We start from the raw sequence: 24,791 nt of genomic DNA on the forward strand, positions 1-24,791 counted from the left end.
GCCTAGAGCCCCGCCCCGGACATTTCTCAGTGCCAGGGGCAGCTTGGATCTCTTCCCCCGGGCACCCCTCAGCAACCTGAAGCTGGCATCCCGGTCGACAGTGCCCGGGTCATCTGGCTGTCCTGTCAGCCAGGCTGTCCCCACAGAAAAGCAGATGTCCCTCGTCTGCACTACCCGCAACTTGCGCGACCGAAGTAGCTCCCCGGGGAAAGTAGTTTCTAAGGTAAAACATTCACCTTTGAGGGGGGGGAAATAAAAAGTGTAGGCGACACAGGGAAAATAACACTATCCATCCACTCCTGCACTAGCGTGTCAAAGCAGTGTGCTACAGATGCCCCTGCGACCTCAGTACAGAGGGTCTGAGCAACCACCCATCTGCCGGTGTCCTGAAGAGTTTTATCTCACCTTTAAGAGAAAATCGCATGTTACTATAATAATTGTCGCCGAAAGTGTCCCCAGTGCAGTTATGGGGAGGGCTATTCACACTTGTTTTATGCAAGATTGGCTGTTGTGGAGCGATCAGGTTTGTTTTGTTTGGGGTTTGGATGCTGCGTTTGATTACTATTAATTACCTCAGTTTTCTTTTCAAACCACAGCTGCCTGTGGTTCTGGAGTTCTGGAAAGGTCTGAAGTTCTGGAAAGAGGTGCATGAGACATCCAAATGAGACCCGGTTATGGAATTGGAAACCTTCATTTCCGTAGGCGTTCAGGTACATATATGAAGCCAGTAACGATCTGAAGCCCAGCTGGAGAAAAACAACGTGTAAAGACACCATGGATAATCACAAGGGTAACCAACCAGTTTTTCTAGTGCTCCCGAAGCACCGGCATCCCAGATCTGTTCTCCGTGCCTTGTAGGGTCACGCAGCGGTGCAGGAGAATTAACTTTTGGCTTTTTCTTACACAGTCTTTTGTGGCTTGATCATCTTTCTTCAGATCGCCGACCTATCACGGGGATACAATTTCAGCCTCTGTAACCACGACGAGATACAAGAGGATCTCCTAAACGTTTTGGATCCATACATGACCTTTAAAAAAGAGGTTGGTGGTTTCTCTGGTGGCATCGGAGGGAAACTCTGGACGGCACTGCCTCCACGATTTTACCCTTGACCGCCGGCCGCTACTTTCTGAAAATCTCGATTAGCAAGCCGGGAGTTGGCTAGTTTAGTAAACCGGTGCCTGTGAAACAGGACAGGGAAGTTATCTCCTACTCTCGTCCGGCGACCTTCCTAAAATGTGCTTCGCTGAAGCTGGGACTGGCAGGGACGGAGAGCAGGAGCCCGGGCGGCTGCTGCCAGAGCGCTATCCGACTCTTCCCGGCGCCTTGCAGACCCGTAGGACTGAAAGTCGCTTGTGTAATGATTCACCGACGCTGAAGATGTTGTCACGGTTGCAAAGGTGATGAGCGGTTTAGAAGCTAATGGTCCACACGCTTAGCGGCTCTCGGGACGGCGCACCGTGCGAGCAGTCCCGCAGCGGGCCCGGAGCACCCCGCAGCAGCCCGGCACCGGCTGCCTCCACCGCCGATGCCCATACCCTGCACGGCTGCGGGGAAGGCGGTAGGGATGTTTGTACCGGGGTGTCCGAGGCGACGGCGACGACCGTGGGTTTAACAAGCATCCCCTGTTATTGTTTCCCTCCAGGAGCTACAACTCGATTTTCATACCTGCGAGGACGCACCTTCCACGCCCGCGGGCCCGCAGCAGTCCGAGGTTCGCCGGGGTGCACGCATCCCCCGACGGCTACGGGGAAAGAGAGAGAAGAACAGGGGTTTGAGGGAGGGAGGGAGGAAGAAAGAGGAAAAGGGTGGGAAAAAGGGGGAAAAGGGGGAAAGAGGGGAAAAAAGGGAGAGAAATAAAGGGAGGAAAGGGAGAAAAATGGGAGAAAGCGGGGGGAAGGAGGCCGGGATGAGCAGCGAGGGTGGGGGGGCGGGTCGCGGGAAAGTGCTAGCGCGAGAGGGGTGTGAGGGCTGGCGGGGCTCGGTCCGTGGTCCGGGGCGTGACCGGCCGTTTGCCCGCAGGACTCCCGGCGGGCGGACCGGGCGGGCCGGCTGCTGGAGTGCGCCCTGGCGAGGGCGCGGGGCTGCGGTGACCGGCCGCCACTGTGGCCGAGCACCCTCTACGTCGTGCAGCGGCACTGCCCCGGCTACCGGCCGTCACAGGTGGGTGCGGGATCGCGTCCGGGACGGCAGGGCAGCCGTGCGGCGGGGAGCGCCGGGGGCAAGAAAGGCAGCCCCGCGGCGGCGGTCCCTTAACGCATGTGCGGTGGCAGGGCGGCGCAGTCGGGAGGGCGAGGCGAGGCTCGTGCGACGAGAGCAAGGCCCAGGAGCTGATGGCGGTGTGGAGAAGCTACATGAATTTGGGCTAGGTGGCTTTGTATGGGGTGTTTTTTTTTCCCTTCACCGAAATTTTGCTGAGTATTTATTGTCCGCCGGTCAGTCAAGCAACGAAGTCATCCTGCGGGTTATATAATTTACTAAAAGAATGAAATAAAACAAACACCCTGGGTAGTACAGAGACTGTTCGTGCCCCTGGGGCCCGTACACTGGGGCTGCCCGGGGCAAAAGGAAGGAGGGAAGAAAGGAGAATAAAACCTAGAAGTGGCTGCAGAGGCGAACGCGGATAACAGCCCTCCGCCTGCCGCAGCGCCCACCCCGCCGCGCAACCCCACACCGCGGCAACGGTAAGAGTGGAGGGGCGTGGCTGACTGCGGGGTGTGTGCGCACGCGGGTGCGTGTGTGCGCGCGGAGGAAGCGGGGAGGGGCGGAAGCTGGGAGGAAGCCGGAAGACACGCTTCCGGTGAGTGGGCGGCGTGGCGATGGCGCGTGAGGGCTGTGGGGTGTTCGCTGGGTTCCGCGTGCTCGGCCAGTTCAGCGGCCACGTCCCACACGTCCTGCGCTACCACGGCCGGCACCGAGAGTTCTACCTGGCCACGGCCGTTGGGCGTAGCGTCCACACTTACAACGTGAGTACACGGCCAGCGCTGCCCTGTTCCTTTCATCGGCGTCCTGCCCGCCAAGACAGTGGCCGGCGCTGGGCCGCGCCGCCGCCTGTTCGCCTTTACGCCGTGAGGAGGCCGCCCGTAGCAGTCCTCGGCGGCGAGAGGGGCTGCCCGTGGGAAGGGAGGGAGGCGGCGGGCCGCAGGGGCCAGCGTGGGTGTGCCCGGCCTTCGCGTGGCTGAGGGCCACCCCCATGCTGAGGCTTACCCCTTGTCGCTGGGAAAAACCGAAGTTCGCCTGTAGTTTGGATAGTTGGGAATTAGGGGGTGGGGTTCTTTGGGCAATCTGTTAAATCGGTTCCATTAGGTCGCATGAAAACTTGTAACAGATAAGCATCTTTCAAAGATAAACGCGCCTGGTGTTAACTCATTCCTTGCTGTGCAGTAAAAACATTTTCAGATACAAACAGGACAAAACTGAATTTAGTGATTATAGTGAACAGGACGGTGCCGGCAGCCTAGATCTTCTTTTATGTGCCTTTCTGGTCCGCGCTTAGAGTTCACTCACTCCCGCCAGTCTTGTCCACAGATTGTAAACTAAAACAGTGATGGCTGTAACTAAAGCAAATTTATGTGAACACAGGTGATAACATAATGTGGTGGTAGAGAAAATAAACTAGAATCGGCGATGGTGTGAAAACAGTTTTTCCTAAGCTTTGCAAGGTGTTAAATATGTGCTTAGTTTCTTGTGCATTAGGGTATAGTATATCAAGAAGCACAGCTTATTGTTGCTGGATGGTCTTTTGGCAAATGTATTGTCCCATTCCCTTTGACCTGCTGCCTGTGGGTTTTCCTGTAGATGCTGATAAACTAAGATGGATGATTTTTCTGTCTTGTGAGGCATGCGGTTTACTTCTCTAGATTGGTTCCTGGAGTTTTGAATTTCTATTTATAGCAAATTCATTGCAAACAATCACTAAAAATTGCCTCTTAACGTTTTCATTGCAGGTGAAGAAGCTTGGTATTGTTGCTGTGAGTAAGTATGCGCAAATTGTTCATTCCAGTATGTATTTTTTTTAACACATCTGGCATTAGCACTTGATTCTCAACTCAGAAATGGAAAATTAATTGTAGTTATGTACTAATATTTACACAGAAATATGTTGAAAGGACTTTGAGAAATACCAGATACCCACTTGGAAATAAGACTGCAGTTGCAACTTTAATTGAATTCTCTTAGGGATATACCTTGTGAACCTCCTGTCCTTGTTGTCTTCTTCCAAGAACACCCCTAGGTCTTCAGGAGTGAGCAGTGGGTAAAGCTGAATTTCAGATCCCTTTCTTGTTGTTTTTGTGGTTATTAGAAGGGCATGTTACTGAAAGAAAATAATTACAGGAACAGAACACGTGTGGATGGGACTAGATGTCTTCAGGGGGGGTGTTAAAAATTGGTTGGACTGCTGGATACAAAGGATATGAATTGACATCCAGTTGGCAACAGAGCATAGGACCCTAGGTGTCAACAGCAGGGCCCATATTGTTCAGCACCTTCATCAACAGCCTGAGTTACGAGGCGATGTGCACTCTTAGTAAAAATCTGCAGACAGTACTACATTAGGGGGAGTAGCTGACACCCAGAATGGCACAGCTTCATCCTCGAAGGTGTTGCAAAACGCTAGGCCTGAGCCACCAAAACCAGCCAAGTTCAGCAAGAGCAAGTGCAGAATCCTACACCTGGACAGGACAAGCCAGAAACTGACTGGCTGCATGGCATCATGCTGAAAAGGGGCAGCGGCTTGAATGTGGACCAACAATGGAGTAACTGAATAAGGCAAGCCATGTACTGGGCTATGTTATATCTGTGGCCAGCAAATCAGGGAAAGTTGTTATTTTCCTGCATTTTGTGCTGGCAAGGCCACACTTAGAGTACAATAACCAGTTAGTGTGGTTCTCCCTGTTGCCACTGCACCCCTTTTCTTTCAGGAGGGATGTGAGGAACTGTGGAGTCTCGGGGCCTACAGCACGCAGTATGAGAAGAGACATTGAAAGAGCTGCACTTGATCAGTCTTGTGAAGGGAAAAATACAGGGCAGCCTAGAGGCAACCTGTTTCCTGAAGGGCAGTTACGAAGATGGTGCTGCTGAATTTGTAGTGGTGATAGTAGACAAAAAACCAAGGGGCAACAGGCACAGGTTGCAGCTTGAGAAGGTCACAGTAACAATTAAGGAAAATGACCCAAAGAGGAAACCATATTGTAGTGTAGAGCTTGAGCAGTCTGCTTCCCCGAGAACTCAGCTGGGCATACCTGCAGTTAAATGTATGTAGTACTGGTGATAATCCGTATTTTTGGGGAGGTTGAACTAGATGATTTGCAAAGGTCCCTTCCAGTCAGCATTTAAATGATTCAGTAAGTTTTTTAATTGTGTATACCACAAAATTTTACACAGACCTCATAAAGCAGAATATTTTCCCTTAACAGATCATCTCTAAACTTGGAAGTCAGTGACTGTCACACAACCTGGACTAGATTTAGAAAACCAGCAGTTACAGCTGTAAATACATTAATGTAACTTCTGTTTTCAGCATACAAAGTCATAAAAACACAGCATATTCTGTGAAATCCTTTTCAGTGGGCTAGATCTTCTTACAGACATAATAATTTGATTTTTTTGAGAAATTAAGTTGTTTACTTACGAAACTGTGATACTAAAATGAACAGTGTGATTCTCATGTAGTGACATTGGTTTACTGGTGTTACATGGTTGCTGCTCTGAACTTCTTAATTGGGATGTGCCTAAAAATGTCTTGGCCTAAGCAGACTTGCATACGGCTCGTGTAGAGTTCTGTTCATGTGGTCTTATCTTTTGGGACCACATCAGCAGCTTCTCAGTATGATCTGGAGCTTTGACTTTTACCATTTGAGCTAGTAAAGCAGCAGATCACAATAGTAGGTACTCTTTCTGAGCCAGTCACAAGATGGGGAGTAAGAGGCATTCTTACAGCAGTAGATTCCTGCTGTCTTTAATCAGGAAATGGGTGAAGTAGTGGGTCAGCAGCTTAACTTAGTAGGCATTGCTAATGATGAGACTTTCATTTATTATCTGAGTTCCCAGTCCAAGTAGGCTGTAGGACTCTTGACAGTCCACAGAAATGCTGTGTTGGCATAACTTCTTTATAAGCCCTCGCAAAGCTGGTATGTGCCTTTTCTTACAGTGATAATTCAGTAATTTATGAAGTGTTTTTCAAAATAACCACCTGGTCTGTTGATCTGATGTTGTTCTTGTTGGTGTGATGTTATTTATGGTAAAAGTGCGTTTAACCTGAAATACGCCCTTCTCTAAGAAATTCAGCCGAATGTTGGAACAGGAGAGCTTTCTTTGTGGGTCACCATGCTAAACAAATTAAATCAGGCTTTCTCTTTTGTTATTAACCTGAAATTTGTTCAAATTTTCTTTTCTTTGATTAACAGGTAATGCTTTGCCACAAGACATTACGTGTTTGGCAGCAGACCGCATGTTGATATTTGCTTCCTATGACAATGTTCTCCATGCTCTTGCCAGAAACAAAGAGGTTTTTATTCATTTACTTATTGCGTAGTAGTACAAAACAGTTATGTTCAAGACAGTTAATTTTCTACAAAAGACTTATTTCCATAGATGTTTAATATCTTTTAGACAAACAAAAACTGTAGAAGGAAGAATAAAAAGATTGAAATAGAATGCAATGGCTGACCTTTGTTTTATATATTCATTATAATAATAAAGTAGCTACTTACAGATAAAAAATAGTTACTGAAAAATAATTCTAAAGTCATATGAATTAATTACAATAAAACTAAATAATTAAAATACTTTAAAATATTTTTGTTAACAGTTTCAAGTATCAGAGAAAATTATGTGTCTTCCACTTACAGTTGTGTCGTCTTTACATGTATTTTATTTAAACTTTACATGTATTTTATTTATAAAACTTAAGTATTACGTTAAGCATGGCATGCTATCTGAACAGCTTATATTGAAAACATTTCTAATTTGAAATTGTAGGTGGTTCATACATATGAAGGTCACAAGGCAAGGATACACCTTCTGCAGCCCTTTGGTGATCATGTCATCTCTGTGGATGTTGACAATGTTCTTATTGTTTGGGATACACAGTCAGAAGGTGAGAGACACTTTATTTTAGTCACTACTTTGTAGGATAGCACTGTTAACAGTAATGTTAAATTTTATTTTTTTTAAATGTGTGTAGTCAGAAGTAGTTTATTCTTTAAAAAGTATCCTTAAATGATAGTGCTATTTGAGCGGTAGTCTGAAGTCCTACCTCTTCACTAATTTTTCATTAATGAATGCTCTACCACAGAGGTGCAGGATCTCACTTACAGAGACCCAGTAAGGTTCCATATATATGTAAAAAGATATGCTTATACGAAAGTTTCATTTTAGTGTTCCAATTTCTGGTAAAGAGTGTGGTACAGTAGCTTTGGCACCATCTCTGAAATCCTTGATATTTACCAGTCCGGGTAAGACTAAATTCTCATGAATCATCTTATAATCGTGTCAGCATCTTCTCATGCCATTGTAAAGTGCCTTAGGAAATCGTGCCTCAGTGCCCTGAAATTTTTATTTTAGAAGGCATTCTCATTGGTGTGACCAGTGTCATTTCCTGGATGCTGGGTCTTGAAAGTGGCTGCAGACAGGTTTTAGAGATTTGAAGTTGCTATGACAAACAAAAGGCATGCTGATCACTTGAGGTGTTTTGCTCAGACAGGAGCAGTCATCCTTCAGAAAGATATAGATCGTTGCAGTTCTGCCAAATCGTTGTGTTAGGTAGGCTTATAGGGAAAAAATATACCTTCAAGCCAACAGGTGTTACAGTGTAAAGTTTAGCCTGTCCTGTTATGCGTTACCTAATCCTTTATGCAGGAAGCACCAGTGGCATTTGTACAGAGTAACCATCAGTTCTGCCTTTACATTTGTGAAGGGGTGACAAACCTGCGGTTTTGTAGGGGGTAGCAACATTAACGTTGTTCCTTACTCTTTTGCAGAGCAGTATCTTGAAATGGATTTTGATAAGGCCAGTTTTGCAGTTTCTGCAGTTCTGCATCCCAGCACCTATTTGAATAAAATTCTCCTTGGGAGTGAACAAGGGAGCTTGCAGCTGTGGAATATAAGATCCAAGTAAGATTCTTAATAACCTGGATACAGTTAATGCTCCAAGTATTTTCATATGCAAAAAAATAATACTTTTTAAGTACATGGAATCTTTTACCGAGTCCTTTGGCACAGGTTTTCAGTTGGTCTATCTCCAGGAACAACTGCTGCTTCTCCTTGAATTCTGATGCCTTTCAAGTTGTGTGGTGTTTACTCTTCCTTCAAAATGTCAGGGATTGTTCAGGATTGGTTTTGTTTGTTTTTTTTTTAAATTGCTTTTAAATTATTATTATTTCTTGGAATCACATAGCTTTCCCTTGAAAATAATTAGAATAATAGTAAATGCATGTTCAGGCCTTCTGCCTCCCTTCTTCCAAGCTTAGTAGTTTGGTTGTTGTGGGTCCAAGGAAGTGCTGCCAGGTAGTGTGGAGGTAGTTGATCCTTGTATTCACGTAAGAGATGTGTAGGCATGTAGCTGTCTCTGAGCATGTCCTGGTAGAGCACCATCCATAATGGCAGTATTTCATGCCTTCCATGGTCAGATGTTTTTCTGACTTGTAAAAGTTACAGCTACAGAGAACTTCCCTGCTTGTTGATGTATGTACTGCAAATAGGTGTTAACTCAGCTTGCATAGTTCAGTGTTTCAATCTCATAGCTATAATCTCTCACTGAAACAGCTGCTATTTTTTTTTGTTTCATATTCTAATGTTTTGGAGATGCTGTATATGCTATATAGGAATAACGTAAAAATACAGAAAAGTTAAATAGTTGTAGTCACAGTACTCTTGCATCTTTTCAATGCTTGTCACAGCAGCTGAGATGCAATACATCCTAGGTGATAAAAAGTCTTCATTAGATGGATTAGTTTCTCTTTTAATTGTGTAAAAACTTATGGGACTTTTACTACTCTTTTGGCAATGTCGCTGTGTTAAGCAGTATCTACTTTTGACTATTTGTTTCCTATACAGAGTATGTTATAGGTAGGTGTGGGCAAAATTAGGCAAAAAAAATAAATAGGAATGTCAAGGTTGAAATTCTATGGTCTCTGGCAAGAAAGGAAAATGAGAGGTGGTAACACATGGCTGCTGGCAGTCTTTTAAGAATGACAACCTGTAACTGTGGTAATGGAATACTTTTTTAATCATGTATGTTCTTAAACACTATGTCCATAATTTCACCCTTAATAAGTACTGCATGACTGCCTTGTCAGTGAACAGTCCTGCTTCATGCTTTGGCTGTCACCATTTCTAAAAGAAACAAGGTGCTTGTAATATGAGTGTCTTCATTTAGGGAAGTTAGTCTGCAAAGGAAGGATTTATTTTTAATAGAGGTTGGACCTGACTTTATATCATAATAATTCTGAAGAGGTGTGTTCAGAGCAGAAATGCATGGGAAGCAACTGGCATAGAAGGGTCTTCCTCCCTATTTAGGTTATGTCATTATGTCATCTTTGTGGTATTAATGCATGGTGCTAACTTTTTCCAATAATAATTTACTCCAAGTTTTATTCTTCACCTTATTTATTAGTATCACATTTCTGATAAGGACAGAAAGCTTATGTACTTTTCCTGTATAAGTGCATGTAAAGCAGCCATTTTGTTGTAGGGGAAAAAAAAAAGTTGATGTATGTTTCTTATGTGTTTGTTTTCCAGCAAACTCTTATATTCCTTTCCAGGATGGCACTTTGCAGTCACTGCCCTTCAACAAGTTAGTAATTTTGGTATCTTATTTTCTTACATAACTGGTCAAGAATAGAAGGCAAAATATCATTGCTTAAAATTATAGCAACAAATATCGCTTACATTCTCTCAGGTAATTTTAATAACTCTCTTGAGCATTTTACTCATTGAAGAGGGGTAGACTCGAAGGCTTATTATCTGCCCTTCCTCTAGCTCTAGTTTTGTTGTATTTAGCATCTTAGCTGTTTTGTGTTCATAACATCTGTAGTCTATTCACTCAGTGTAGTGAATTCACAGAAACGGTTTGTGAGATGCATGTGTATCATATAACTTCTGTTGCACTGGTAGTTTTTTGCTAAATTTAATTTGCTTTGGAGGTTAATAAAATGTAGATTTTGCTGATTCAAGGAAAGGTGCTATAATTGTATTTACTGTATATTTGTATATATATAAATGAATTAAAATTGATTGGTAGCATTGATCACAGCTTTGAAAATGGTTTGCAGTTATCCTGGATAAAACTTCTAAATACAGGGCTTCTTGCAGGGTGACTGATAGTCTATGAGAACTGAAAATCTAAAGTGGGGTGTTTTTCAAAGGAATTCCAGCTTCTAGAAACAGAATTGTTTCATCCAATGGAGACTTGAGCACAAAATCTTTCATCTTCTGGGTTTTTTTTAGGTCTGTCGTGTGTTCAGTCATGTATTAAGGTGATGTATGTAGAAGTTCTTGTGCAAGATGATTTATTTGGGTTTTTACTATTTGTCCTGGACTTAGGATACCTTGTTTCATATGTATTGGTATTGGTAGTGCAGCAGCAAGTTTTTGTTTTTCATTTCAGTTGCTTTGCTATTTTCCTTGCAGGCTCCAGCAGTGGATGTTGTTGCAGTTGGTCTTGTATCTGGTCATATCATTATACATAATATTAAGTTTGATGAAACTCTGATGAAATTTCAACAAGACTGGGGTCCCATCACGGCAATATCTTTTCGTACAGGTAAATTATGGCATTTTTAGTGAAAATTTGTATAAAATCACTAAAACTAAGTGTAAGGTATGAAATGATGTTCTCTTAAGTGTTTCAGAATGAAAATTTGGGCTGAGAGTTTTAGTTTTCAAAGGCTGCAGATAATCTAGAGAAGCTGCCTCTTAAGTAAGGGAGATCATGCATCTTCATCATACTGGCTGTTTTTATAATATTTTCTTGTGTACTGACTCAGTGCACAGGAAGTATGGCATACAGTACTCTAATTAGATCTTTTCTAATTCTCTCTTCCTGTCTTTGTTAGGAAATGTAGTGTAGATGCTACTGGATTGTTTTGAACTTTTGTACTCATTTTAGTCTTTGAGTACATTTCTGAAATTTGGTTTTGCTGTTAATTGAAAAGCTCAAGAGGATTTAAAACAGGGACTGATAACTTCCAAAGTTGTGACACAGTAGCACTCACATCCTGATGCATGTAGGCTAATAAGCTTGGAATAATTCACTTAAAACATACTTTTAGAATCAGCTTGAGATTTTTTTTTTTTCCTTGTGAGTGTAGTTTTTCATTGTGTCAGTTTTAAGATGTGAGAAGTCAGCAAGGATGAGCTGAATGTCAGTAAGCAAACCTTTTGAACTTTGTTATTGTTGAGCAGATGGACACCCAGTAATGGCAGCTGGTAGCCCAGTTGGACACATTGCTTTGTGGGATCTAGAAGAGAAGAAGCTAATGTGTCAGATGCAAGATGCCCATTCCACAGCAATAGCTGGTATGTCGTTTGTCCCTGGAGAGCCGCTGCTTATTACTAATGGTGCTGATAATGCTATACAGGTAGGTTACAACAGCTGCTCCAATCTGCTGTAATGTTTTTCTGGCAGTCCTCCAAAGTGTAAATGTTCAGTTCGGATTGAAGCAGTTTTCAAAAATATATAGCAGAACTCAAGATCCTGAAGTTGCTGCCTATTTGTAATAGGGCAGTTTAAACATTTGCTACCATGATGTCATTACTTCATTTACTGCTTTGTGATAGCCTTGAAGAACAAAGCTGTGGATCCACTTTTCCAGAACCATGCTTTGCATCCTGGCACACTATCTTAAGTCTTGATCTGTTTGCTTTTTTGTTTGTTGTTTTTTTTTTAAATGTTCTGGGTCATGAGCAGTTGCTGTTGATGAGTCCCTTGGCATCAGTGGACACGCAGCACATTAGCCGTTGGTGGAGGGACAGAATGAACAGTGGGAAACATTCAGCTGCTGTGGTAGGAAACCTCCGGAGTGTTTTAGGATCAAGGATGAAAGCCAATGTGTGAAGTTTGCTGCACCAGCTCACAGCTAAGCCTATTCCACTGCCAAGAGCATTAATTACTGGTGGGACAATTTTTATCAGCTTTGTTTTTCTGCTCTTTTTTTGGGAGACAGGTATGGATTTTTGATGGCCCTGGTGGTACAGGACGTGTCTTGAGAAGCCGGATGGGGCATAGTGCACCACCAACAAAAATCAGATACCATGGGCAAAACGGAGAGCAAATTCTTAGTGCAGGTATGAATTCTCAGTCTTCAGTCTGATTTCCTGCATGCAAAGCTAATTGTCTTTGTTTTACTAATACAATAGACTATATGTTGTGTTACGTATGCGTATTTATGAAACGTGGTAAGTGATCAGTGTAGATGGTATCAGTTATTACTGTATCAAACTGTTTTGCAGTTTCCTCAGAGGATTATCAGTGGGTAGGTTGAAGAGTAGTTATAAGCAGAAAAGGTTACAAGCTGCTTTTGTCGTCCATTTGCATATGCTTGATGAATCAGTTATTTCATTATCTCCTAAGGAGCTATCAGGTGGTCAGAATTAAAACCTGTAAGAGCAAGGGAAATTCTGTTGTGACAGGGAAAAAACAAGCAGCATAATGCAGTTAGTAACTTAGAGGAGACACTCCACCTTTCCCACTAATTTAAGCAGGCTTTTTGGGTTGCAGTGTCTTTGTAATCTCTTACAGCTCAGTTATGTACTCTGAATGTTGCTTGTTACCAAGACTGTAACCTAAATGTGTAAAAATGTGTGACTGCCCTTCCTTAGAAACTAGCATACTTAAAAATCCATAAATAGATGCCTTTGGAAATTAAGTACTAGATCAGATGGTTTTGTGGCCCAGAACCACTTCTGTAATGGACTAATAGAGACTGTTCATCTAATCTCTAATTACTCTGAAGTAATGAAATTGTCTACATGGGTAACTTTGAAAACATAACATTTTGATGAACGTTACACCTAGTACAACACAACAATGCACTGTACTAAAACTACTTGTGCTAAAATTACTCCCTGGTCCTCCAGCTAGGAATTTGGATTCAATTAACTGCTTACTTGACAGTAATTCAGCTCACACCAAATGAACCATAGGAACAGTAAAGAATTGCTTCGCAAATCCTTACGTTTGTTTTAGCCCTTCAGTGCTTTGTTAACTGTACTGAAAAATGGAGAGAGCAGAGGCAGCCACCAAAGTGGAAAGGGTCTAAAGTTTTGAGATCTGATATATTTGCAGTGCAAGGAGACTGTCTACATTGTTTTCTGAACCAGTGGTAAAACTTTACAACAGAAATGAGCTGGCAATACTGCGGGTTGCCTTCCAGGTGCCCCTTGTTTCCTTAAAACAGGCATCTCCACAAATCAACTTTGTGAAATTTCACCAATGTCGCTGGCTTTCATTGAGCTTAACATTTCTTCCAGTTCGCATTACATACATTCTGCCTTACTTCTGTATCATAGAAGTAAGGAAAGGATGATAGAATAGTATAACTGTTAAATTGTCTTTCAAATTATTTTAAGTTCACTTTTAATAATTTTTGGTTTCCTTATGTGTTTGGTGTTGTAAAAAATGTTTTATGATTTTTATGATTAAAAAAATCATCTCCGCATTTAATTTTACATGCGTTGTGCCGTTTTATTTTCTTTTAGTTTCTGGTTCTGCCTTGTCCACATCTTCCCCACAAAGTGCATCTGTTTTCCAGTTTCAAATTTGAGCTTTCTGTCCCTTTATTAAATTAAACTAAATTCCTGTTAGTTCTGCGAGCATTGTTCTCTGGGTAGAGAAGTCCCATTAGTGTCCTGGTCTACAGGAAGGATGGACAGCACAGCTTTGACCATTTTTGTTAGGGTTAGCCTACTGGCTAACCTAGCTGGAGTTCTTAACCAGCCACAACATATGTTTGTTTGACAAAACATAAAGGATGGGATATCGTAGTCGGTGAAGAAGTGTGTGGGGTCATGGGAAAGCTACTGAAGTACTATGGAGATATTTGAAGGTTTTGATCATAAAGAACTGGGAACAGCTAGATATTGTGGTGGAGAAAGGAGATGGGTCACAGAAATTGTACATGGAGATGATGTCCATGAAAGAGGTGTCATTTTGATCTTGTGCGGGACAAAATAGTATGAATGGGATATAGACCATAAAAAAATATACTCCATTACTTCCACTGTTAATAATATGTATTTTAACTCGGAGCAGGAGTTTTAGTAAATACTTTATTGTGGTGTTTGAGGTTCCTGAGTGCAGATATTCTACTTTATTTGCTCAGTTGGCTTATGAGTAAACAGAAAGTTGGTTTTTGCCCATCACTGCTATCTGCTGATATCTTGACAGGTCAAGATGGAACATTGCAGTCTTTTTCAACAGTGCATGAAAAGTTCAATAAAAGTTTAGGACGCGGTAAGTATTTCAGTGAAAGTACGTAATATTGGTGAAAGAAACCCTGAAAAATATTTATGTAAACAGGAGCTAAAACATTAGTAGGCCTTATTTTCACTCGCTATTGTATGAAGACTATTCACCTCAGTTCTGCAAACTCAGTCCTTCCTGATGTATATAAAGTGTACTCTCAGATTTGTTTATAGTTAAAAGTAATTTCTGTAGCTTGACAGTGGGAAACATTGGGCATGAGTTTTGTAATAAAAATGTGTAAAGCAGTAGCTGACATTTCAGCATGTGCAATTACAACTTTCTACCCCATTTCCCTCCTACTCAGTTGACTAAATTACTAGTTCATTTGTATTTCTTGACTTTAGTTCCTTTGACTTAAGGTAAGAGTTTAATTTAAAAACCACATTTTCCACACAGTTCTGTGTTTAAGGGATGTAATTTCTTGTACAGGTCAGAAAATAAGACTCAAAGACTAAGATTTTTATTTTCAAATATCTATATATTGATATCTCTGTATTTACGTTTAGATTTGTGTAGACAGATGTATATTAATAGATTGTGTATATATATCCTTTGACCATAAATCTGAAATTTCTGACGTTGGTTAAACCATGATATTTAGTTATTGAAAGGGCTGGGTGTTACATATTGCTTCATTTAGTCACATCTTCGTGACTGCGATTTTAGCTGTGAGGGGGGAACCTCTGCCTGAAGATGTCAGCGCAAGATCCTGGAACAAATTGATTGAGAAATACATATGTGAATATAATTGGCTAGTCATTTGCTCAGCATCACATAAATTTTGACAGGAAATCTTATTAATTTTCTCAACTGTTCAAACCCTAGGTAACAGCAATACAGAATCAATGTAAACCAAATTTATCTAAGTTTAATAGGAACTTTATATTTGGTACACAATCCTTTTTAAACCATTATTCTCAGATATAGCCATGAGATTGAGACACGTAACTTTTTTTTTATTATTATATTTTTAAGGTTCAATTAACAAAAAGAAATCAAAAAAGAAAGGTCTTAAGCTTGATACGATGGCACTTCCACCAATTACAGTCTTTGCTTCAGGTAAGTAGTCTGTGAAATACATTACAGAGCTGAGCATGGCTTCATTTTGTCTTTTAACCCTCAAGAAACTACTGTTTTGAAAGCCTGTGCTGTATCAAGATGAGATTGAAATTCTGTGGCCTCTCGTGAGCTGTTGAGTGGCAGTTTAAAATGATGTTTTACTTGGTAAATTTTTCTGTTATTTTAGAAAAGGGTATTTTATTTCAAATGTCTAACTGGCTCTTCGCTTGAAAATCTCCAGCATGTGAGCCAGAATCTTCTGGTGTATTATGCCAAGATGGAGAACCAGCGGTTACAGGGGTTGAAAATTTTTGTCATTTGACGATATCTTAGCATGGTTGATTTTGATTCCTGAGTTTCTTTATGTGAGTCTTTTTTCAAAGTCCAATTTCTGGCTTTAAAGACAAATTACTCTGTTCATTTGTATTTAAGTATGCAAATATGAACCTGGCTTTCTGAATCAGAATTGCAATTATCTTTGCTTCATCAAAATTCTTTAAATTAATTACCTCCTCTTCAGGTTTGAAGTCTGTTTTGTCCTAAGTGTAACTATTATTTTGTTTTGGAGGATGGTTGATTTTTTCATACATTGAAAGGTTTGGATTTGCAATTTTGAATAGCTATTTGACTACATGCAGTATTTATATTTGGAGACTTCAGTGATATAGGCTGTCTGTATGTACTTTGCAAATATGTGAGTGTGTGTATATATGCACTTCTAAAATTAGTATTCGATCTACCTGATTAAGGTAGTAGAACTACCTTAAATTCTACTTCTGCTGCTTCAAGGTAAAAATGTTAGTGGTTTTTTTAACATTTTAGTTACACTAGCAAACGCACAATGGTTTGCCTGGTGTTTTTTCTGGATGGTAGTCTTTTGACTGTCCAAGAAGAACAGTAAATATGAACTATTTTGCCTAAAGGCAGTGAAAAATATCAGAAGAGCTTATTTTTGACTCTGTAGTGATTGTTTCTAAAACGAATATATGTTATGTTGCAGAAGTGGCGCATCAGAGTGACTGGGATGGTATTGTTGCCTGCCATCAAGGGTATATAACGTGTACAACTTGGAACTATCAGAAAACTTCCATGGGAGCTCATAAACTGAAGCCAGAAGAATTTAGCAAACATAAACCTATTGATACATATGCAACAGTAAGTTTATTTAGGATAATGTTTCTTCAGCATTACAGTATATACTGTTTTGTTAGCTATTTGTGCAAAAGTAATATTTAGAATGAAAAAGCACGACCTAGATATGTTTTAGTTGATTTGCAAAATGCTTTCTGCCACTTCATTGTGTCATACTACCTGTTTTGTAATGCATATGGTCTTAATAAAAATGCTGCATATGCATTTTTTTTCTTTAAACATGCAGATTAATTGCAGATTTTCAGATTCAGATAGGTGGTTGGTGTTTACCGTTAATCTGTCATAGTCATATAGAGTTGATTATATGCCAGTGATGATAAATGTGCTCTGTGAATGCAGATTGTTGAATATTTGATATTCTTAGATACAACTTCTGATGGATGTCACTAAGGCAGTATTTCGTTATCCTGCATAAGGATACAGAGCCATGTATGCTACTTGTTGACAAACTTGATTTTAAGAGCCCCTCACTCAGTTGTTTTGCGAAGTAATCTCTTTTGTTCTGTGCAGTTTTCCTTGAAGTCTAATAAAAACTTACTACTCTTGTGTTCGTGATATGTTACATATCTTCTTACAGCTTTACTAATTAGATACACATTTGAAGAATTGCTTTCATGGGTGTTCTTTTTCTTTCCCCTCAAAAGGCAGTTGACATTACCTCATGTGGAAACTTTGCTGTAATTGGGCTGTCAACTGGACAGGTTGATGTGTATAACATGCAGTCTGGCATTCACAGAGGGCATTATGGTGAAGAAAGAGGTAAGAATTGCCACACTACAGCCTGGTGTTCTGTAGTCTAAGATCTCAGCTTTTGAGATGAATGTGAGAATATTTTCAGTGTTTCTAATTATCCTACACTGTCCTGTCTTGCACTGTAATCAGAAGTAATTTGAAACCTACCCTGAAGGACAGGATCTGTGCTAGTTTTAGCAGCTCTGATATTAGCTAATTAACACAAAATTGTCAGTTACCAAAATTGTTAGCAATCTAATGAGATCCTCTGGCCTCAGCTGTTTTTGGAGTAATCACATTTCCAGTACTTGGCTTCTTGTTACAAGGCTTTATCTCTGAGATTTTTTCCATCTGTTTTGTGCTCCCTGCTTGAAAGTGAAAGAATATGCATGTGAAACTGAAATTCTAAGCAAGTCCAGTTCTTTACATAAGCTATCTTTTCAATTACCTGGCTGCAGACTTGGGACTTAATGTAAGTAACAGTGTTCAGACTTTAATGGTTGCATATATGCGTATTTCGTATGATGTATCCTTATGTACATGTTTGCTGTTGCTTTATAGGTTTGCAGTTTATATTAGGGCCGACATAATCGTGTTTGGCATTCTGGTGTGTTTAAAATTCTCAACTCGGATTTTCTTTTCACTTGATTGCAGCGCATGAGGGAGCCATTAGGGGTGTAGCAGTGGATGGGTTAAACCAGCTGACAATCACAGCTGGTAGTGAAGGATTAATTAAATTTTGGAAATTCAAAACTAAAGATCTGGTTTACTCTGCTGATCTTCCATGTGTTCCGAGTGGAATTCTGCTTCACAGAGATAGGTAAGAAACTGAAGCTATTTCATGTGTATATTGTTTTGCTGTAAGTACGTAAGTCTAGGATTGCAACCGAATACTCTAATGAAGTTTAAAATTCTGATGCTTTGAAATACAACTGACTACTAGTTGACAAAACGAGTACGAAACATTTTATTAGACAGAAGGAATGTAATTCTATTTATCTGATACTATCCTAGGGTAAAAGATTTTTTTGAGCAATGTTAAGATGTTGCTTTTAATTTTTGTCTGAGTATTCACTATCATATGTGCTACTGATTCTTGGCAGTGGTATTCTGGGAATTGCCTTTGATGACTTCAGTATTAGTGTTTTGGATATAGAAACCAGGAAGATTGTGAGGACATTCTCAGGACACCATGGAAGGATTAATGACATGGTAATTGTTAACTCATTTTTCTGCAACATATACAGATACCTAATTAATTGTACAGATGGTGGGTTTCTCTGCATATGTTAAGTCACTGAGTATTATGTTCAGCTGTGAATAATAAGCTTGTATTTAGCTCTACAGCAGTTTTGGCCATGTTAGTTTTCAAGTCAAAATGTATAGGGTTCAAACAGTGTTTTTAGTGTGTTTTCAGATTTTACTGTAACTGTGCAACAAGCTGATTTTGGTTTTAACAAAAGAAAGCATTAGGAATAATGAAAACCACACTGTGTAGCAAAATTGTTCAAGGCTCTTAACTAGAAATACAGAAACGATGAGCCAGGTAAATAAAAGGTGTAAACAGATATAAGATTACACAACACCCTGATAATTCCTCATTGTGCATCTTGTAAAATAAGTGTTCGCTGAAATACTTCTTAGCTTCTGATTTAATTCTAAGTGCTAGTAAGTACCTACTTACTTGATTTCTTCGCTTTTATGCTTGGTGGTTTTCATCATTAACATAAAAGCATGGACCAAAGTGCTTTTATTAACAGCCAGGTGTATTCTGTGTCATATAGTTAAAACTGTTCCAAAATAGCTTCCTTTTTTGTCTTTTTCTTGCTTTCAGGAAGGTGGTGTCAGTTTTCTTTTATGGCCAGATGATGTTGTCCTGGTGTTAGGGAGCAGTCTAATCTTGAAATGTGCAAAACAGGGCCTCTTGTAGTGTCTGACTTGCCACTTTTGCCACTAAACTGTCTGGTTTATTTTAGACTTTCAGTCCTGATGGTCGTTGGCTAATAACTTCATCAATGGACTGTTCCATTAAGACTTGGGACCTTCCCTCTGGATGGTGAGTCAGTTTAAAAACATGTAATAGAAATGTCTTATTATCGCCTTTTGGTTTGTTAAGTGGCAAAAAGCCTTCTGACTTGATGGTCACCAACCTAAACTATGTGATACTCAAAAGTTGTACATGGTGTAACAACCCAATACCCAGTATATTAGTTCTGTCAGATGCTAGCAATATGTGCCTTTTTCTCGATGTACAGAATAAAAGTGTCCTGAAGTGAAGATCTAATAATGAAACCTGGAGTTTCCATGTAGTGTGAATTTTTCCCTTGTAAGTAGTGCTGTAATCTAAATGGCAAGAGATTGTTTAAGGTGGATTGCTTCATGATATACTGAACTGTTTGTAGAATCATAGAATGGTTTCAGTTAGAAGCAGCCTTCAAAGATTTAGTCCTACCCCACTCTCCTGTAGACAGGTTCATTATATCAGGTTGCTCAAAACCACATGCAACCTGAACTTGAATACTTCAGTGATGGGCCATTCACAGCTTCTCTGGGTGACCTGTTCTAATGTCTCACCACCCTCATTGTAACATTTCTTCCTTGTATTCAGTCTAAACCTACCTCTCAGTTCAAAACCATTGCCTCTAGTCCTCTGAGGAAAAGGCCTGTTAAAAAGTCTCCCTCAGACTTTCCTAGAAGCCCCCATTAAGTATTGAAAGGCCGCAAGAAGGTCTTCTTGGAGCCTTCTGTTCTCCAGGGTAGACAATGCCAACTTTCCCAGCCTTTCCTCATAGGAAACATGTTCCAGTCATCTTACAGTTTTCCTGGACCTGTTAGAACTTCATGTCTATCTTCTGCTGCAGGCTCCAAATTTGGATGCAGTACTGCAGTTAATTTTGTAAATTGAAGCCTGTTCTCAATTACATTAATTTTAGCCACACAGTAAGGCTTTACTTCAGTTACATTTTTTTCATTTGTGCATGCTTGCAGCTGCCAAAAATACTTTTATGATCACTTTGAGCAGTATTCTCCCACAGAGAAATTTGGCCAAGTACTCAAGTAAATACAAGAAGTTTAGAAACTTAAAAAAAACGAGGCCAAAGAGTAACTTTGAGTTCTGCCAGTGCATTCCTTTAGCAGCACAACAAATAGATTTTTAATAATTTAAAGTAGTGCTACACAGTGTGCTGTTCTAGTCATATCTGGAACTGAATGGTTTCATTTGGATCGATTACTGTTGTTGATTCATTTTCGTAAATAATTTTGTATACTGTAAGTTTTCATTTTGCTATAAAAAATATGTTGAATCTACAGAAGTGACTTATTCTCACATGATGAATGATACTTGTCTAAAATGGGGCAAGATGGACAGTAGCTGTCTTCTTTCTAGTACAAATGGGAAGGACATGATCGCTCTGTTACGACTTCCTCTTTCTGACCATCTTTCCCTTCCAAAATTATTAACTACAGAATTAACTACAAAAATTGCAACATTAATTATCAAACTTCAGAGATGTTACTTGTCTCTCTCATTTCTTGATAACACAACATTTTGCAGTAAGGATCCATTCATATGTTTCTTTAACAGTAGTTCTTATTTGCATGTAACACATAAGTAAATGATGTAACACATAAGTAAATGATTTCTCTCTCAGAACTGCAAGAAATTACGGTCAAGCCAAGATCTAGGCAGATAGGTGACAAACTTTACTTTTGAAAGGAAAGAAACAATTACGTTAAATTGTTCTTCCCAAATGTAAAGGAAAGGTATTTTTCAGCACAGTGTATTGAAAAGGAAGAGCCACTTTTAATAAAAAGCCAGATGCTTGATTTACTTCTACTCTGGTATATTTGCTTATAAATACAAGAACCAAATTATAAACTGTGCATTCTAAAGACTCAGTTATGATACTGTCCTTACAAAAGGCTGGAAAACATGTTTTTACATGACTTAAGTCCTACATTGTGGAAAATACCAACTGACTGTAATGGACTCCATACTGTTTACTTACTGATCATCTGTTTTTATTTGGGAATGGTGCTTAACTGTCCTTATTTTAAGTATTCCTTGTGCATGTTTTTTATGTAGGGCTTTTTGAGAATTAGGAAACAAATAATTTGTGCAGAGAAAGTTACATGGAGGAACTGGCATTATGCAAATTTTTCTTTCTGCACTGTAGCTTGAATAGACAAATTAAGAAATCAAGGCTACAAGCTATTTATAGTTTGGATGGAGTACTTGAGACAGAATAGTATAAGAAACATGTTGATATCACGAGCTCAGCAACTTCATACTTCCCATTGTCTCACTTTTGCAATTAAACAGGAAGCGTAAAGGTGAATACTTTCAGCTACTAGGCATTTATGTAACAATTACTGTACTCTTTGTGTAAAAATTTATAAGCGTGTCTTTTTCCTATAGTGGATTGACCTTTCATCTTCTCCCTATCTGTAATTTTAATCATCATTTAAATTCAGTAGGTAATAAAAATTAATTTAGTGTAACTTAGTTTTGCAGTTGTTCCTTACAGTTGTTTTATTGAACAGTATTTCTCAGTTACTGGTAAAGACTGTGGTAAGAGGATGGATTTGAAAGTAAAGTATGTATGTGTAGTAAGATTTTTTTTAGCCATTGTGTGCTGCATGCAAAAGCTATCAGTGTAACTGACACATGTTCTGGCATTTACAGTTTTAGTGTTTGTATATTTTATATTGAAAGTGATGAATAATGTGACTTTTACCTGGTTAGTTTTCATGTAATGTGTGTCTTAATAGCATGCACTCAGAATAAAATATCCCTTTCAGAGGAAAAAAGAAAAGGCTTTTATTTTTAATACGGTTTGTTGGATCATCACAGGAGTGCTCAAGTACCTAAGAAAATGCATGTCCACAAGATCTTTACATTTTAAACTGCTTTGTTACATGAATATTTTTTCAGTGGTTAGTGAACAGAGCTGGGTGGTAGAACTAGCTGCTTTTGTTACTTCCCACTTTGCTTTTGATTCTGGTCTGTAAACCAGAAGAAAGTATTGAAGCTCTCCATTTGTTCTTTTTGTTTCTCAGTTAAGTAGTTGTCAAACTCAGTTGCTTCTTACAATTTGAAGTAACTGAAATGTATACCTCAACAAAGGAAAAACAGTGCCATAAACCCAGGCTTGAGTGGAAGTCTACTAGGGTGTGCATCATTCAAGACTTGTGGCATCAGCCAGAACTCTGAAATACCTTATTGTTAAAATAGTCATGTAGTATTTGATATTTTAACTTTCTTTTTATGTGTGGGGTATTTTTTTGTGGGGTTTTTTTTTTTGGGGGGGGGGGGGTGTTGGGGGTTTTTGTGTTTTTTTTTGGGGGGGGTGTTTGTTCTTTTTTGGGGGGGGGGGGGATTTTTTTTCACCTTTCTGCAATAATGAAAGGAATGGTTTATTAGGCCGAAGATACAATAATCTCAGAGCATTCTTTACTTTAGAAAGATTAAGTCCTAGTGTTAACAAAGTGTATATCAAGTATCTTGAGAGAGTGAATTGACAATTCAAGGCGAAGTATTGAAAGATGAGGTCAGAGCATCATGAGGCTGATTTAAAGTGTGACATTTACGGCCTATAAATGTTAATATTAGGCATAGGGAGTTGAATGTGGACACATGGTTCATCATGTTCTCCACAGAATGTGGATGTTTAAGTACGTAGCATAAGTGTATCAGCTTTAGCCGATTTAGAGACTCTTACGAGGTGGGTGGTTTTGTTGCACAGTGTTGTTCATTTGCTAAGCTTAGTATTTTAGTACTGTTGTATTGCAGTACCTATCATATGCTAATTTGTATACATACTTCCAATATCCTGCTTGCATTCACTCAAATTTGTGCTGTAATTCAGATATGAATAGGTAAACAAGCTCATCTTGCTGAGAATTTCTTTGTTGTGTTTTTTTTCCTTAGCCTCATAGATTGTTTTTTGGTAGACTCCGCAGCTGTGAGCCTTACTATGTCTCCTACGGGAGATTTTCTAGCGTCAGCACATGTGGATGACCTTGGAATTTATTTGTGGTATGTAATACATCTATTTCTACATAGAATTTCAGATGCGGAAGAATTCTTTTAATCACCTGTATCACAAATAGGGAATTCTTCTACAAAGTACCATCTCCGGGCTTTTGTCTTTTCTTTTTCTAATTAAGACAGGTATTCTGTGGTGTTGTGATTCGTAAATTTTGAAGTCTTTTGCAGTTATAAAGATATTTATTTTATTTATTTTATTATTATTATTAATGAATAATATATATTATTCATAAAGATATTCTGATAATTAAATTGTCTTTTCCTAAATGTTTCTTTATTATTCTAAAGAATTCTTGTTATGCCATTCCTAAAGTTTTTCTTTGACTCTACTGTTTTGGTTTCTTTATTCTATTGGAAACATCAGTGCTCATACAGTATTGCTTTCTGAGGGGCTTTTCTTCTTGTCCTGGTATACAATGTTCTCTGAGACTTCTGAGTAGGACTTGTAAGTTGAAATTATTTATGTTTAATGATAAATCACCTCAGATGTAAATTGTATTTCAGTTCAATTTCCTCCTAACCTGTCTTCAAAGCGAATGACTTGTTAGGCCCAGAACTGAAGTAACACATCTTTTAAGTGATAAGTTTTTTTTCTTATTTTTTGCTTTCTCTTATTTTTTTGCTTGATAGGTATTTCAAGTTACATTTGTTGCCTGTGGTTTTGTCTAAGGGTTGTTCAATTGTTAGACCTTTCTGTGCTTAATTGCTTTGTTCTTTTTACCTAGCCCTTTTTCATATTGACTGAAAAAAAAAATTGCCAAAATGACATGTGTGTGTTCCAAACCTCAAGAAAATTTGCTAAGAGTACTATTTTGAAATTCTGTGAAAGCGGCATTTCTGTATTATATTGTACACATTAACTACAAAGCTTTTTAGATTGTTAGGTTTGCAACTTCAAGTAAATGCAGCATCTGGCAATAATTGAAGTAGTAATACTGCATAATTCCACAATAATACTCCAGCATAACTTCTGTGTTTCAGACTTTCAGATGATATACATTACTGTGTTTCATTTATTGTTTATCTGGTAGATGAGGAAAACTAGTCTTGAATAGAACCTGGTGAATTGCCATAGTGCAGTAAAAATTATGTCTAAAATATTTGTTCCCGTTCACTTGAAGGTTGTTTTAAAATGCCTGTCTTACTTTTCAGGTCAAACCGTTCTCTGTATTCACTTGTCTCTTTACGGCCTCTTTCGGCAGATTATGTACCTTCTATGGTGGCACGCCCGACTACCTGCCCCATTGAAGGTAATCTTCACATGAAAGAGTATTTAATTTTCGATTTGGTACTATATTTCAGATAGAAGATGGTTTGCTTCCTCAGTGAAG

The 24,791-nt window shown here is 39.5% G+C and overlaps 1 protein-coding gene across 1 annotated transcript in view; it reads left to right on the forward strand.

Annotated features, from left to right (window-relative positions):
• Nucleotides 1–2,781: 2,781 nt before the first annotated feature.
• WDR36 (WD repeat domain 36) overlaps nt 2,782–24,791 on the forward strand; it is a 29,681-nt gene continuing 7,671 nt past the window's right edge. The window contains exons 1-18 of the mRNA XM_057430850.1: nt 2,782–2,964; nt 3,946–3,973; nt 6,406–6,506; nt 6,980–7,097; nt 7,981–8,113; nt 9,740–9,794; nt 10,631–10,763; nt 11,405–11,580; nt 12,166–12,286; nt 14,388–14,453; nt 15,441–15,524; nt 16,525–16,679; nt 17,321–17,435; nt 18,063–18,228; nt 18,512–18,620; nt 19,385–19,464; nt 23,341–23,448; nt 24,613–24,710. Of these exons, the coding sequence (XP_057286833.1) occupies nt 2,818–2,964; nt 3,946–3,973; nt 6,406–6,506; nt 6,980–7,097; nt 7,981–8,113; nt 9,740–9,794; nt 10,631–10,763; nt 11,405–11,580; nt 12,166–12,286; nt 14,388–14,453; nt 15,441–15,524; nt 16,525–16,679; nt 17,321–17,435; nt 18,063–18,228; nt 18,512–18,620; nt 19,385–19,464; nt 23,341–23,448; nt 24,613–24,710 (1,993 nt within the window). The 5' untranslated portion in view covers nt 2,782–2,817. The remainder of the gene's footprint in view (nt 2,965–3,945; nt 3,974–6,405; nt 6,507–6,979; nt 7,098–7,980; nt 8,114–9,739; nt 9,795–10,630; nt 10,764–11,404; nt 11,581–12,165; nt 12,287–14,387; nt 14,454–15,440; nt 15,525–16,524; nt 16,680–17,320; nt 17,436–18,062; nt 18,229–18,511; nt 18,621–19,384; nt 19,465–23,340; nt 23,449–24,612; nt 24,711–24,791) is intronic.

The sequence above is a fragment of the Pezoporus wallicus genome, unplaced genomic scaffold (genome assembly GCF_028554395.1).
Source record: "Pezoporus wallicus isolate ANWC-B61680 ecotype Strahan unplaced genomic scaffold, APGP_CSIRO_Pwel_v1 contig_2721, whole genome shotgun sequence".
Taxonomy (NCBI): domain Eukaryota; kingdom Metazoa; phylum Chordata; class Aves; order Psittaciformes; family Psittacidae; genus Pezoporus; species Pezoporus wallicus.